The 12,241-nt window shown below is 44.1% G+C and overlaps 1 protein-coding gene across 1 annotated transcript; it reads left to right on the top strand.

The window, feature by feature from the left end:
* Window positions 1-4,066: 4,066 nt before the first annotated feature.
* Window positions 4,067-11,794, top strand: LOC107728144 (probable polyketide synthase 16). Its single transcript, XM_016538237.1, is given in 7 exon segments — window positions 4,067-4,147; window positions 5,102-5,103; window positions 5,422-5,582; window positions 5,974-6,180; window positions 6,739-6,920; window positions 7,023-7,878; window positions 7,881-11,794. Coding segments are annotated over 7 exon segments (5,403 nt in total).
* Window positions 11,795-12,241: the final 447 nt, after the last annotated feature.

Here is a 12,241-nt window from a genome sequence, read left to right as displayed (position 1 = left end):
TGCTGTCTACATGTATGAAATCAAGTGAAAAAATTTGAAATATGTGTCATTTCATTGAATCTATATGTCTCACAACGCCAGGATGTTTTTTAATGTTGTATAAAATATAAAACCACAAGATATAAAAGTGGTACTGTAACACTATGAATGTTAGAGTCTAAGAATATTTGGCACAAAGGTGTGTTAGTTGAATCAGTATGTTCAATCATGTGTCCTTGACCTTCACTGTGTATATTTTATACTGTGTTGTAAAATAAAATACAAATAATCAAAACCCCCATTATTTTACTCTCCACACATTCTTTGTTACCTGCCTCACAGACACATTACTGACTGATGGCTCATTATGGGAGGGCCTTTGTCTCTCAAGTATCACAAAACATGTCTTACAAAAGTTAAATCAATATATTATTTTTGGTGAATGAGTGAACAGGATGATTTTCACATTTTGTAGCAAAAACTCTAGTCTACCACATCCACAAAGTCTTGTGAACAATTGTTCTGAGTGTGTTTTATGGTCTTATTTCAGTGACTTAAAAATGTAAGGTTTTCACTAACCATGCATAAACGTTGTTTTCTCAAAAACACAAACATGTACATTCATGCTGCTCACATATTATTGTAGCCCAGTTTGTGCTAAATACAGTGTGATCAGACTTTAGCCATTAATATGTTTTTAAGATACTGAAAAAAGCACAAATGTCAGGGCATGTCAAAACTTCTCCAGGGCCCCAAAACCCCCTCAGACCCCAGAGAGTTAAGCCTGCAGGGCAAACACCTAGTAATGCATTACAATATTCTAGCCTTGAGATCATGAACGCATGAATTGACTCTTCTGCATTAGACATACTGTAGATAGCATATGTTGTAATTTAGAGATATTTTTTAAGGTGGAAAAACGCAGATTTACAAATGCTAGAAATATGACTTTTGAATGGCAGGTTGCTGTTAAATAACACACCCAAGTTCTTGACTGACAAAGAGGACGTTATAGAACATCCATCAAGACTTAGGCAGTATTCTAAGTTTTTACATGAGGAGGTTTTAGGTCCAATAATTAAAACCAGCGTTTTTTCTGAATTTAGTAATAAGAAATGCCCTTTCAGTCAGTCACTCTCGATTTCACAAATTTATCAGACTCGGCTATGTGATTCAGTCCGCCCGGCGTCCCCCCAAGTTCAGAGGCATCCAGTTCACCTCAGTGAAGGCTGGTGATGCTCATGTCTTGCGCGCGGAATCGCAGTCCTACTGGCGAAGGACGCGATAGAGCTGGTCCCTCCAGTCGATATGAGGGCGGGGTTTACAGCCCCTACTTCATTGTACCCAAGTAAGGTGGTGGGTTACAGCCAATCTTGGACCTGCAAGTTTTGAACCAAGCACTTCACAAGCTACCGTTCAAAATGTCGATGCAGAAATGCATTTTCGAATGCATGCGTCCTCAAGATTGGTTTGCAGTAATCGACCTGAAGGTAGAGTACTTTTTATGTCTCGATTCTTCCTCAACACAGGCCGTTGTGTTCGAGGGCCGAGCATATCAGTACAAGGTCCTGCCCTTCGGGCTGTCCCTGTCTCCCCGCATCCTCATGAAAGTTGTGGAGGTGGCCCTTGTTCCCATGAGAGAACACGATGTTCGCATCCTCATACTGCCACAGTCACGTGATCAGTTGTGCAAACACAGGGATCTGTTGCTCACACATCTCAGTCAGTTGAGTCTTCGGGTCAACTGGGAAAAGAGCAAACTCTCCCCGGTGCTGAGTATCTCTTTTCTCGGAATGGAGCCGGATTCGGTCGAACAGACAGCGTGCCTCACAGAAGAATGTGCTCAGTCAGTGTTGAACTGTTTGAAATCATTCAAGGGCAGGACAGCGGTCCCACTGAAACTGTTTCAGAGGCTCCTGGGGCATATGGCAGCTGCAGCAGCAGTCACGCCACTGGGGCTGCTTCATATGAGACTGCTTCAGCACTGGCTCCATGGCAGAGTCCTGAGATGGGCGTGGCAACACGGCACTCACCGGGTGCAAATCACACCGGCCTGCCGCCAAACCTTCAGCCCGTGGTCGGACCCTGCATTCCTTCAGGCAGGAGTGCCCTTAGAGCAGGTGTCCAGGCATGCAGTGGTGCCTCTGCCACCAGCTGAGGGGCCACATACAATGGGCATGCAGTGTTGGGGGTTTGGACGGGCCCCCAACTGCATTGGCATATCAGCTGCCTCGAGTTGCTAGCAGTACATCTTGCTTTGGGCCTCCTGAAAGTGTGGCTACATGGCAAGCACGTACTGGTCCGTACGGACAACACTGCGACTGTTGCGTACATCAACCGGCAAGGTGGTCTATGCTCCCGTTGCATGTTGCAACTGGCCCGCCATCTCCTCCTCTGGAGTCGGAAAGATCTGAGATCGCTTCGTGCCATTCATATTCCGGGTCTGCTCAACCTTGCAGCCGACGAGCTGTCACAAGCTGTGCTCCCGTGAGAGTAGAGACTCCATCCCCTGGCTGTCCAGCTGATTTGGAGATGCTTCGGAGACGCTCAGGTAGACGAGGCACCCTGTGCTACCCGAGTCCAGTCCTTTGGAAACTCCATGTCTGGTCCCTGGATGGGACACAGAGGTTCTAGGTGACCTACCCCTGGAGGTAGTGGACACCATCACTTTGGCATGAGCACCGACTACAAGACATGCTTACGCCTTGAAGTGGAACCTGTTCATTGAGTGGTGTTCCTCTCACCGAGAGGACCCCTGAAGGTGCTCGATCAGAGCCGTGCTTTCTTTTATGCAGCAAGGGTTGGAGCGAAGGCTGTCTCCCTCCATGCTTAAAGTTTAGGTTAGGGTTAAATCCTCCTCAGCTGCCCTCCATACCCTCTTGGGACCTGAGTCTGGTGCTCAGAGCACTTCAGCAGGTCTCATTTGAGCCCTTGCAATCAGTCAAGCTTAAGTTTCTGTCAATGAAAACTCTGCTCCTGGTTGCTTTGGCTTCCATCAAGAGGGTAGGGGACCTGCAAGCATTTTCGGTCGACGAATCGTGCCTAGAGTTTGGGCCGGCTGACTCCAGTGTAACTCTGAGACCTCGGCCCAGCTACATGCACAAGGTTTCCTACCACTCCCTTCTGGGATCAGGTGGTGAGCCTGCAAGCGCTGCCTGGAGGAGACAGACCCAGCTCTAGCTTTGCTCTGTCCCGTCCAAGCTTTAAGACTGTATGTGGACTGGACACAAAGCTTCAGGACCTCAGAGCAGCTCTTTGTCTGTTACAGAGGCCGGCGGAAGGGGAAAGCCTTCTCCAAGCAGATGATGGCCCACTGTATAGTGGACGCCATCACTTTGGCTTATCAAGCACAAAGCGTCCCATGCCCGCTCAGGTTGTGAGCTCACTCCACTAGGAGTATTGCATCCTCCTGGGTGCTGGCGCGAGGCACCTCGCTGACAGATATTTGAAAAGCTGCGGGCTGGGTGACCCCCAACATGTTCGCTAGATTCTATAGCCTTCATGTGGAGCCGGTATCCTCCTGTGTTCTCATCTCAAACAGGGAAAGACACCGAGGCCCCGGTCTAGTGTCGGCTTGCTGTCACAATTTGTGGTATTTTGCTCCAGAGACTTAGTTCCCTTTTGGGTAAACCCTGTTGAGTTTCTCCATCACCCTCGGTAAGCCAGATGTGGAGGAGCATCTGGTGCCAGGCCTACACTCAATGTATTCTTGAAAACTGGTGGTAGGCTGGGTGCCCATATGTAGTGACCCTGAGAGGATCCCATATGTGTATTCTTCCACGGTATAGCTTTAAGCCTACATTTTCTCTTGGCAGAAAACGTGGGCTTTCCTTTCCCTTGGCAGAGACGCTCTGCCATCTCTGCAGAGGTGTAGCCGCCCTAACTGGGTCTGGAAAACCCCAAAGATTTCCATTTGCAGTACAGCCCTGCAGTGTTAGTCCATATGTGTAAATTCCACTTAGAAACCTACTCTGGAGGATGTGTCTTCCACAGCGTTCCTTTTCCAGTGGAAAGGGTATGCTTTCCCAGTGTTATCCAAGTCTTGCTGAGTGGTAGTGCAGAAAGAGCAGTGACTTGCCTTCCTGGCATGAGCCCTGTCCCATATTCTAATAAGGGATTCAGGAGGCTTGCACAGGGCAATGGAGGGGGCAGCACCAGTGGCCCTTTGGTAAGGATTCCCAATTTGTCACGACGTGACGTTGAGAGTGAACGACTGAAAGGGAACGTCTCGGTTACGTACGTAACCCTCGTTCTCTGAAGGAGGGAATGGAGACGTCACATCCTGTCGCCACAGTTGCTGTACCACCGTTGAGCGACCGGGATACCGGCTCGACTCCTCAGCGAAAACCCGAGTATGCGTTGCACCTGCTGCCTATTTATACTCACGCTTACACAAGCGGCAGCTGGATGCAATTATCAGATGCCAATGTGCATTGGCTCGTTTCGTTTACACTCAAAGTGAATTAGTCTCTCTGGCAAGATTCCCAATTCGTCAGTCGCGATGTGACGTCTCCGTTGGGGTTACATACGTAACAGAGTCGTTACTGTCGGGGTCTGGGATAGAGAGAGGACTCAGATGCAGAGTAGTGAGAAAGGAGGGTCTTTATTCACGCCACAAAACACAAAATAACATAAACAATAGTTAACTGCTGCTCAAGTGAGTGGAGATTCCAGAGCTGGCCGGCAGACACTGCGGACCACTCGAGCTGCCGGATCTCCGTATTACGAGTCCTTGAGCACAGGAGAACAGAGGGTCAGACACTTATGCTTGCACACACAAGTCACACCAAGACACGAGCAAGGACAAAACATTCTACTCACGACGAAGAACAAACAGGTGGGGGAGAGTCAGCTCGTGATCCGCGAACCCCCGCTGCGAGATCAGCGCTGATTGCCCAGACCACGAGCTACCAAACATGACCGGACAACACAAACCGCAGGGGAAGCCGAGAAGGCACCCTGCACCGTGACAGTTACTAGTTATCCAATTTTTAATATCAACTATACATTTTGAGAGTTTTGTGAATTGGTATGTTTCGTCAGGCCTTGAGGAAATATACAGCTGTTTATCGTCAGCGTAACAGTGGAAACTAACGCCATGTTTCTTAATGATATCTCCTAGAGGTAGCATGTACAGTGTGAAAAGCAATGGAGATCTCATCTTAACATAATCATGTTAGTCTGGGGTTACATGGAGAGACAGAAGCAATTGCAACTAAACAGCAAGCTATCTTATAATTGTGTGCAGACCTATCTGGGAAAAAATTCTGGGAAAAATAATCTTTCAGTACACTTATTTGTCTCCATCAATTCATTCGAGACAATCTTCTTATGTGCCGTAGGAACAAGAAACTATACCTTGTCTTGTCTAGCTTTTTATTAAGTTTTATTGTCTGAACTCCAAAACCAATAACCCCATCATTGCCCTTTTATTCTGTGTAGTTTGAATGAGTTTGACCACAAGTTCTTCGGCATCACTGATGCTGAATCGATCAACATGGACCCTCAGCACAAACTTTTGCTGCAGTGCAGCTACAGAGCACTAGAGGATGCTGGGATACCAATGGAAAAGGCCAATGGAACGCAAACAGGAGTATTTCTGGGTAACATATAATCTAAATAAAAGAAAGTAAATTTTGGTGTCTTTTAATCCTAGTGAAAAAGTATATGCACTTATTGCATGGGAAGTATCTTCAGAGCAATATGTGGTAAAGTTGCATTGCTAAATAGCAGTTCACAAGGTTCACTTGTCCTGAACTCAAAATGAACTTGTGCTGTATTTCCTTTGTGTCACAGCACAAATAGCACACAATGTGGCTACAACTAAGGGCTGGTAAATTGATGGTTGCTTGTCTGAGCCCTGCAACTAATGTTGCGTTGAGCAAGGCACTTAAACCCAGGTTGCACTGTAATAGGTATATAGTAAGTGGTTGTGGATAAAAGCATATCACCAGCTAACGTGTCTAACATGTTTTTTGTTTGTTTGTTTTTCAGGCCTAATGAACAGAGATTTTGAGCTGGCAAATGTGAGGAATAATCCAAAACACATAGACCACACCCATGGCACTGGTACCGCTATGAGCATAGCTGCCAACCGCATATCATACATATTCAACTTCACTGGCCCCTCACTGTCCATTGACTGCGCCTGCTCCTCATCCCTCGTCGCCCTTCACTTAGCTTGTCAAGCCATAAAACAAGGTAGTATTCACAAATATGTTTACCCTGTAGATCCACTTATTAAGAACATTGTGTTTGTTTGTGTGTGTGTGTGTGTGTGTGTGTGTGTATATATATACAGTAGATACAGTGCCGTGAAAAGGTTTTTGCCCCCTTCCTGTTATTAAATGTTTTTGCTTATTTGTCACTCTTAAAAGATTCAGATCATCAAACAAATTTTAATATTACATTAAAGATAATGCAAGTAAATACAAAATGTAGTTTTTAAATGATGATTTCATTTATTAAGGGGAAAAAGCGGTCCAAACCTACCTGGCCCTACACACACACATAGCAGAACTGTGGCAACATCTTCAAGATACATGGAAAACCTGCAAGCTACCTTATACTTGTGTGCAGGTGTATCTTGGAAGAAATTCTGTGAAAAATCATTTTTCAGTACACTTATTTGTCACTGTCAATTCATTCAAGACAATCTGCTTATATGCCTTATTGTCTTGCTTTTTACTAAGTTTAACTGATTAATCAAACAAATTATTAGCCATTAGGCTGCCCCCTAATCTGTATTCTACTCAACAGGAGACTGTGAAATGGCCTTGTGTGGTGGTGTGACCTGTATATTGGAACCAAGCATTTTTGTGGCTCTCTCCAAGGCAAAAATGATCTCCTCTGATGGAATAAGTAAACCTTTCAGCAGCAAAGCAGATGGATATGGCAGAGGTGAAGGATGCGGGCTCGTTCTTTTAAAGCCTCTGAAAAAAGTAAACAAAAAATAGTCTCATATAAACACAACACTAGGACAGCAATGTACCTTATGATAAACTACTGCAATAAACACCCTTGAATTGTCTGTATTTTGACAGGCTCTCGAAGACCATGATCATATTTGGGGTATCATCAGCAAAACTGCAGTAAATCAAGATGGCCACAGTGTTAGTCCAATCACCAAACCATCCATGGTACAGCAGGAGGAACTACTTAGAAAAATCTACTCAACAGAGACTGACCTGACTGGTGTCCAGTACATTGAGGCTCATGGGACTGGAACTCCAGTTGGAGATCCAATAGAGGCAGGTAGCATCTCAAAAGTCATTGCCAAAGCAAGACCTCAAATGTCAGGGCCACTCATCATTGGTTCTGTTAAGAGCAATATTGGACACACAGAATCTGTCACAGGTGTTGCAGGACTCATAAAGGTTATTTTGATGATGCAGCATGAAACCATTGTGCCATCATTGTTCTACTCTATGGAAAACTCTAGCATAGACGTTGAATCTTTAAATATGAAAATCCCCACCACAGCAGAAAAATGGATCAGTGACTGCAGAGCAGGGAGATCTGCAGGAATCAATAACTTTGGGTTTGGTGGAACAAATGCACATACACATGTCAGACAATATGTGCAGTCAAAAAAGCCAAAAGCTCAGCTGATCAGCAAATCCCATCAGTATTTTGTGGTCTCTGCAACCTCTGAAAAATCCATGAAAAATATTATTGAAGATACAGCAAAACAGATTAGTGCAGGGAAAATTTCAGAACTACAGACTTTACTGTACACATCTGCATGTAGAAGAAGTCACTTGAAACACAAATACAGAAAAGTATTTCAAACATCATCGTTGGCAGATCTGCAAGAGAAACTTACTGCTGCTGTGGAGAAAAAGCTTGTACCATCAAAGACAATCTCCAAGCTAGTTTTTGTGTTTTGTGGCAATGGTGTTCATATCAGGGTATGTGCAAACAGCTCCTAAAACAAGAGCCAGTTTTCAAAGAGGAAATCATGAAGATTGAAAGGCTGTTGCAAAGCTACATATGTTTGAATCTGATAGAGATGCTAAGAAGTGAACCAGAGAAAAGTACAGAGCTGTCTGATCCAAAGATTGCCCAGCCTCTTCTGTTTGCTATTCAGGTTGCTGTTGTCAAACTTCTGAAACACTGGGGCATCAGTCCTGATGCTGTTTTGGGGCACTCTATTGGAGAGGTTGCTGCAGCTCATTGTTCTGGTTTGTTGTCACTCGAAGATGCAGTGAAAGTCATCCACTATCGCAGTTCTTTGCAAAGCACTGTGACAGGAGGGAAGATGCTGGTAGTCAGTAATATGGCCATTTCTGAAATCTTGAAAATTCTTCCATCTTATTCAGGAAGGGTTTGTCTGGCTGCTTATAACAGTCCTCAGTCATGTACACTCTCGGGAAATGCAGATGACATTGACAGGTTCCATCAGAACTTGAGCAACTCAGCCAGTGGAAAAGATTTGTTCCTTCACATTTTGGATGTACCTGCAGCATACCACAGTCACATGATGGATCCCATTGTATCCAGAGTGAAAGAGAGTATAGGTTCTTTACAGGCACATGATTTGGAGACAGAATTGTTCTCAACAGTGACAGGCATTAGTTTGTCTTCCTCAGATTTTATTACTGGTGAATATTGGGCAAGGAATATCAGAGAGCCAGTTCAATTTGAACAAGCTGTGAAGTCTGCAGCTAAAAACAAAAAGAGTGTGATATTTGTTGAAATTGGCCCAAGGAGATCTCTGCAGAGGTACATCACTGAGACTCTGGGGAAAGACTTCACTGTGCTTCCCTCAGTGCAGCCTGATAAAGATCACGAGACAATGCTTGCAGTTGTTTGTAAACTGTTTGAGCTTGGGGTCAAAGTGGACTGGGAAATGTTCTACAAAGGTTTTGAGTCTGAATCAATTCCCTACCCCCGATACCAGTTTGATGATGTGAAGAGAGATGTCTTAGCTTCTCGTTTGCAGTTGATTGGTCCCACTGGCAACCATCCAGTAGTTACACAAATGGGCACAGGGAGTTCAGTGTTCAGCTGTGATTTATCTTCTGAATCAGTGGCCTTCTTGCAAGACCACAAGCATAGTGGGGTTGCCATCATTCCTGGGGCATTTTACACAGAGTTGGGTTTAGCAACTCTCATGGCATATGCAAAACCTAAGGTTCCACTAAGTTCTCTGCAGCTTAGCATAACATTCCAGAGTCCATATGTTTTCACCCGGAATGCCCCCGATTTAAAAGTACATCTGGATCCACCAGACCATTTGGCAAGTAACACATGTAACTTCAAAATACAGTCTACTTCTGCACTCTATGCATTTGGCACAGTAGAAGCAAAACCAGGTAGAACGCCTGAAGAGCAGTTCATTTCATTAGACTGCATTTACAAAAGATGCACATTCCACATGACTACTGAAGAACTCTACAAGCATCTAAGTCAAACAGGATTTGAGTATGGGTCTGTCTTCAGAAATAAGGCAGATGTTTATTATGGGGAACAATTTAGAGAGGCTATATCTGTTTTTAAGGTCCCAAAGGAATTACTGCCTCAATTACATGACTATCACCTTCACCCTGTGGTCTTGGATTACGTTATGCAAATTGTTCCTGTAACTATAGGGCATGACCTATCAGCAAGACCCCAATTTCCTGCAAAAATAGGAAGTCTGACTGTATTTGAACCATTGGAAGAGGAGATGGTTGTATATCTGAGAGCAGTGCATGTGGGAGAAGAAGATTTTGACATTTGTGGCTGCTTATCCAACAAACAGGGTAGGGTGTTGGTTGAACTCAGGCATGTGAAGATCAGAATTCTAGGTAGTCGTTCCCAAGTAGTCAAGGAGTATTTCTTCCATAACGGTTTCAGTCTGACCTCTGAAGTTGTCACATTTAATACACCGATTAAGGCACTGTTTTTTTCTGACCAGGTAGGAATTTCTAAAGCTTTGCAACAGTACTTGGACCCAACACCTAGATATGTGTCTTCTTCAAACAGTATTGCACTGCTAGAAGGTGGAGTTGAGCTTATTTTGTCAAAACTGAAAATTTCAAGTGTGACGAAAAACTTCCAGGAAATTTTGTTCATGTGGGGTGATGCAGACCTAACCACTCTCGAATCGGAGAAGGTCTTGAACAGCATGGCGGGGTGTTGTGAGATTTTCAGAAAGCTTATCGGATATCTCAGAGCACTTCATTTCCCAGGTGATATCAGAGTAATAACCTATAGGTCCTCTGAGAGCATAGTGGACTACATAAATCCTGGGTTTGTTCTGTCAGGCATGACAAGAGCATGTGCAGCTGAGTTGCCAGAACTTTCCTTCCAACTGATTGACATGGGCTCTGGCACTTTTGAAGACATCAAAACTTTGATTCAGGTTCTCAGATCATACCCTTGTGACAAATATCCAGAGCTATTAGTGAAGGAAGGCAAAATTCTCAAACCTGAAATCACCCACACACCTTTGCCAACCATGGCGATCTCTTCAAGAAATGTCCACATGTTGCACAATGAAGAAGTCTTCATCTTGCAAACATCTGACCCATATGTAATGACAAATCTGTCAGCGACTCAAATGGATAATTCCATTGAACTCAATCAAGAGAAAAACATTGATCTTCACCTCAGTAAAATCTGTGTTCATTCATCAGACTACTTTCCAGTCAGCATTTCTGACCTGAATTATGGTCAGACATTGTATTGGAACAAGCACACTACTGAAAACCATAAGCTCTTAGCCGTTGACTTCAGTGGCACTGTCACAGCTGTGGGTAAAGATGTCAGCAAATTTAAAGTCGGTGATCATGTTGTGACTTGTTACCCTGTGGCTGCCACCTCTAAAGTAGTTCTCCCAGCAGCTGTTTGGTGCAAAGCAAAAAACCTTTCATTCCTGAATGACATCCCTTGTGTCTCCTATATGGTACTGGCTTGGGAGATCTTGCACAAGGCTTTACCCGAGGCTAAACAGCAAAGGAAACTGGGTATTTTCTCCATTGTTCCTGACTCAGCTTTGATGAATGTGTTAATTGCCATTGCAAACAGATTAGGCTGGAATGTCAAAGTGAGCACGCAGGCTGATCAGCTGTCTTGTGACTTTAGTGAAGCTGTGGGAGCTGTTCTTCTACCTCCTTATTATCTAAAAAACATTGAACTTGCTAGCAGTGTTAGAGGCATCAAAGACATTGTTCTTGTCTACGAAAACCAGACAGAATTTCCATTTAATACTACTACATTCAAAGGTACAAATGAGGAGGTCCACTTCCATACCCTCCTCATGTCCCAAATAATGCAAAAAGGGTCTCTACAAATCCAAATGCCACACATCTACCGTTGGCTAAAATCCATGCATTTGGACAGAAAAGCTTTGTCTTTGGACACAACAGTTGTTGTGAAATTTCAAGACATTGATCTTATGTCTGTAAAAGAATCTGAATCATACTTCACATGCCAGATCCTACCCATTATCGTCCTGAACAGTGATGCCAAGAACCAGCTGTCTGACATTCCAGTGATGCCCAAACACCGTCTATTCCATAAAAATTTGGTCTATATTGTCACAGGTGGTCTAACAGGGTTGGGATTTGAGACAGTAAAATTCATTGCTCAAAAAGGAGGAGGGAATATTGTCATTCTGTCTAGGAGTAATCCAAACCCTCAGATGCAACAAGAGATATGTCAGGTCAGTAGCCGCTGGGGTTCTACCATTAAGTCTCTGCCATGTGATGTTTCTGTATCTGAGCAAGTGGACCAGACAATTGTACAATCTCCCACTCCGCTCCCAGCAGAGTGGGAGCGGAGCTCATGTCGGACAACATCTCCAGGACGCTACGCTCCATGTGACTAGTAATGGTAGCTGCCATGCTTGCTGTGGATGATCTTGAGCTCTTGGAAGATGCCGAGATCACTGATCTGGTCTCCAGTTGACTGAGTGAGACATGCGGAGTCTGTTGTTTCTCCTCAGCTTTCTCTTTAACATCCATCTTGAGTCAGTTGCAATGGCTGAAATAATTTGATGGTTGTTCTTCTTGTAAGTGCTGTGTTTTGCCCGTCGTGATGATGCTTTTTCACTATTCTGTCCTCTGCATGCATGTGTGTTGAGCATGCATATACAGATAGCCAAACATTGCAAGGAGATGACTGATCAGCTTCAATGACCACTCAGATGATTGAATAAATTTTCTCTTTACCTTTGCTTGAGTGCAATCATGTAGTTCAATCTCCGTTACATTCTTTTGTGAAACTGCAAAATAAATACAATAAATGCTTACTTAAATAGAAACAAACAAAATAC

Source organism: Sinocyclocheilus rhinocerous, unplaced genomic scaffold (assembly GCF_001515625.1).
Source record: "Sinocyclocheilus rhinocerous isolate Xijiao unplaced genomic scaffold, SAMN03320098_v1.1 scaffold1418, whole genome shotgun sequence".
Taxonomy (NCBI): Eukaryota; Metazoa; Chordata; class Actinopteri; order Cypriniformes; family Cyprinidae; genus Sinocyclocheilus; species Sinocyclocheilus rhinocerous.
This window is presented reverse-complemented; position numbering and strand designations above follow the sequence as displayed.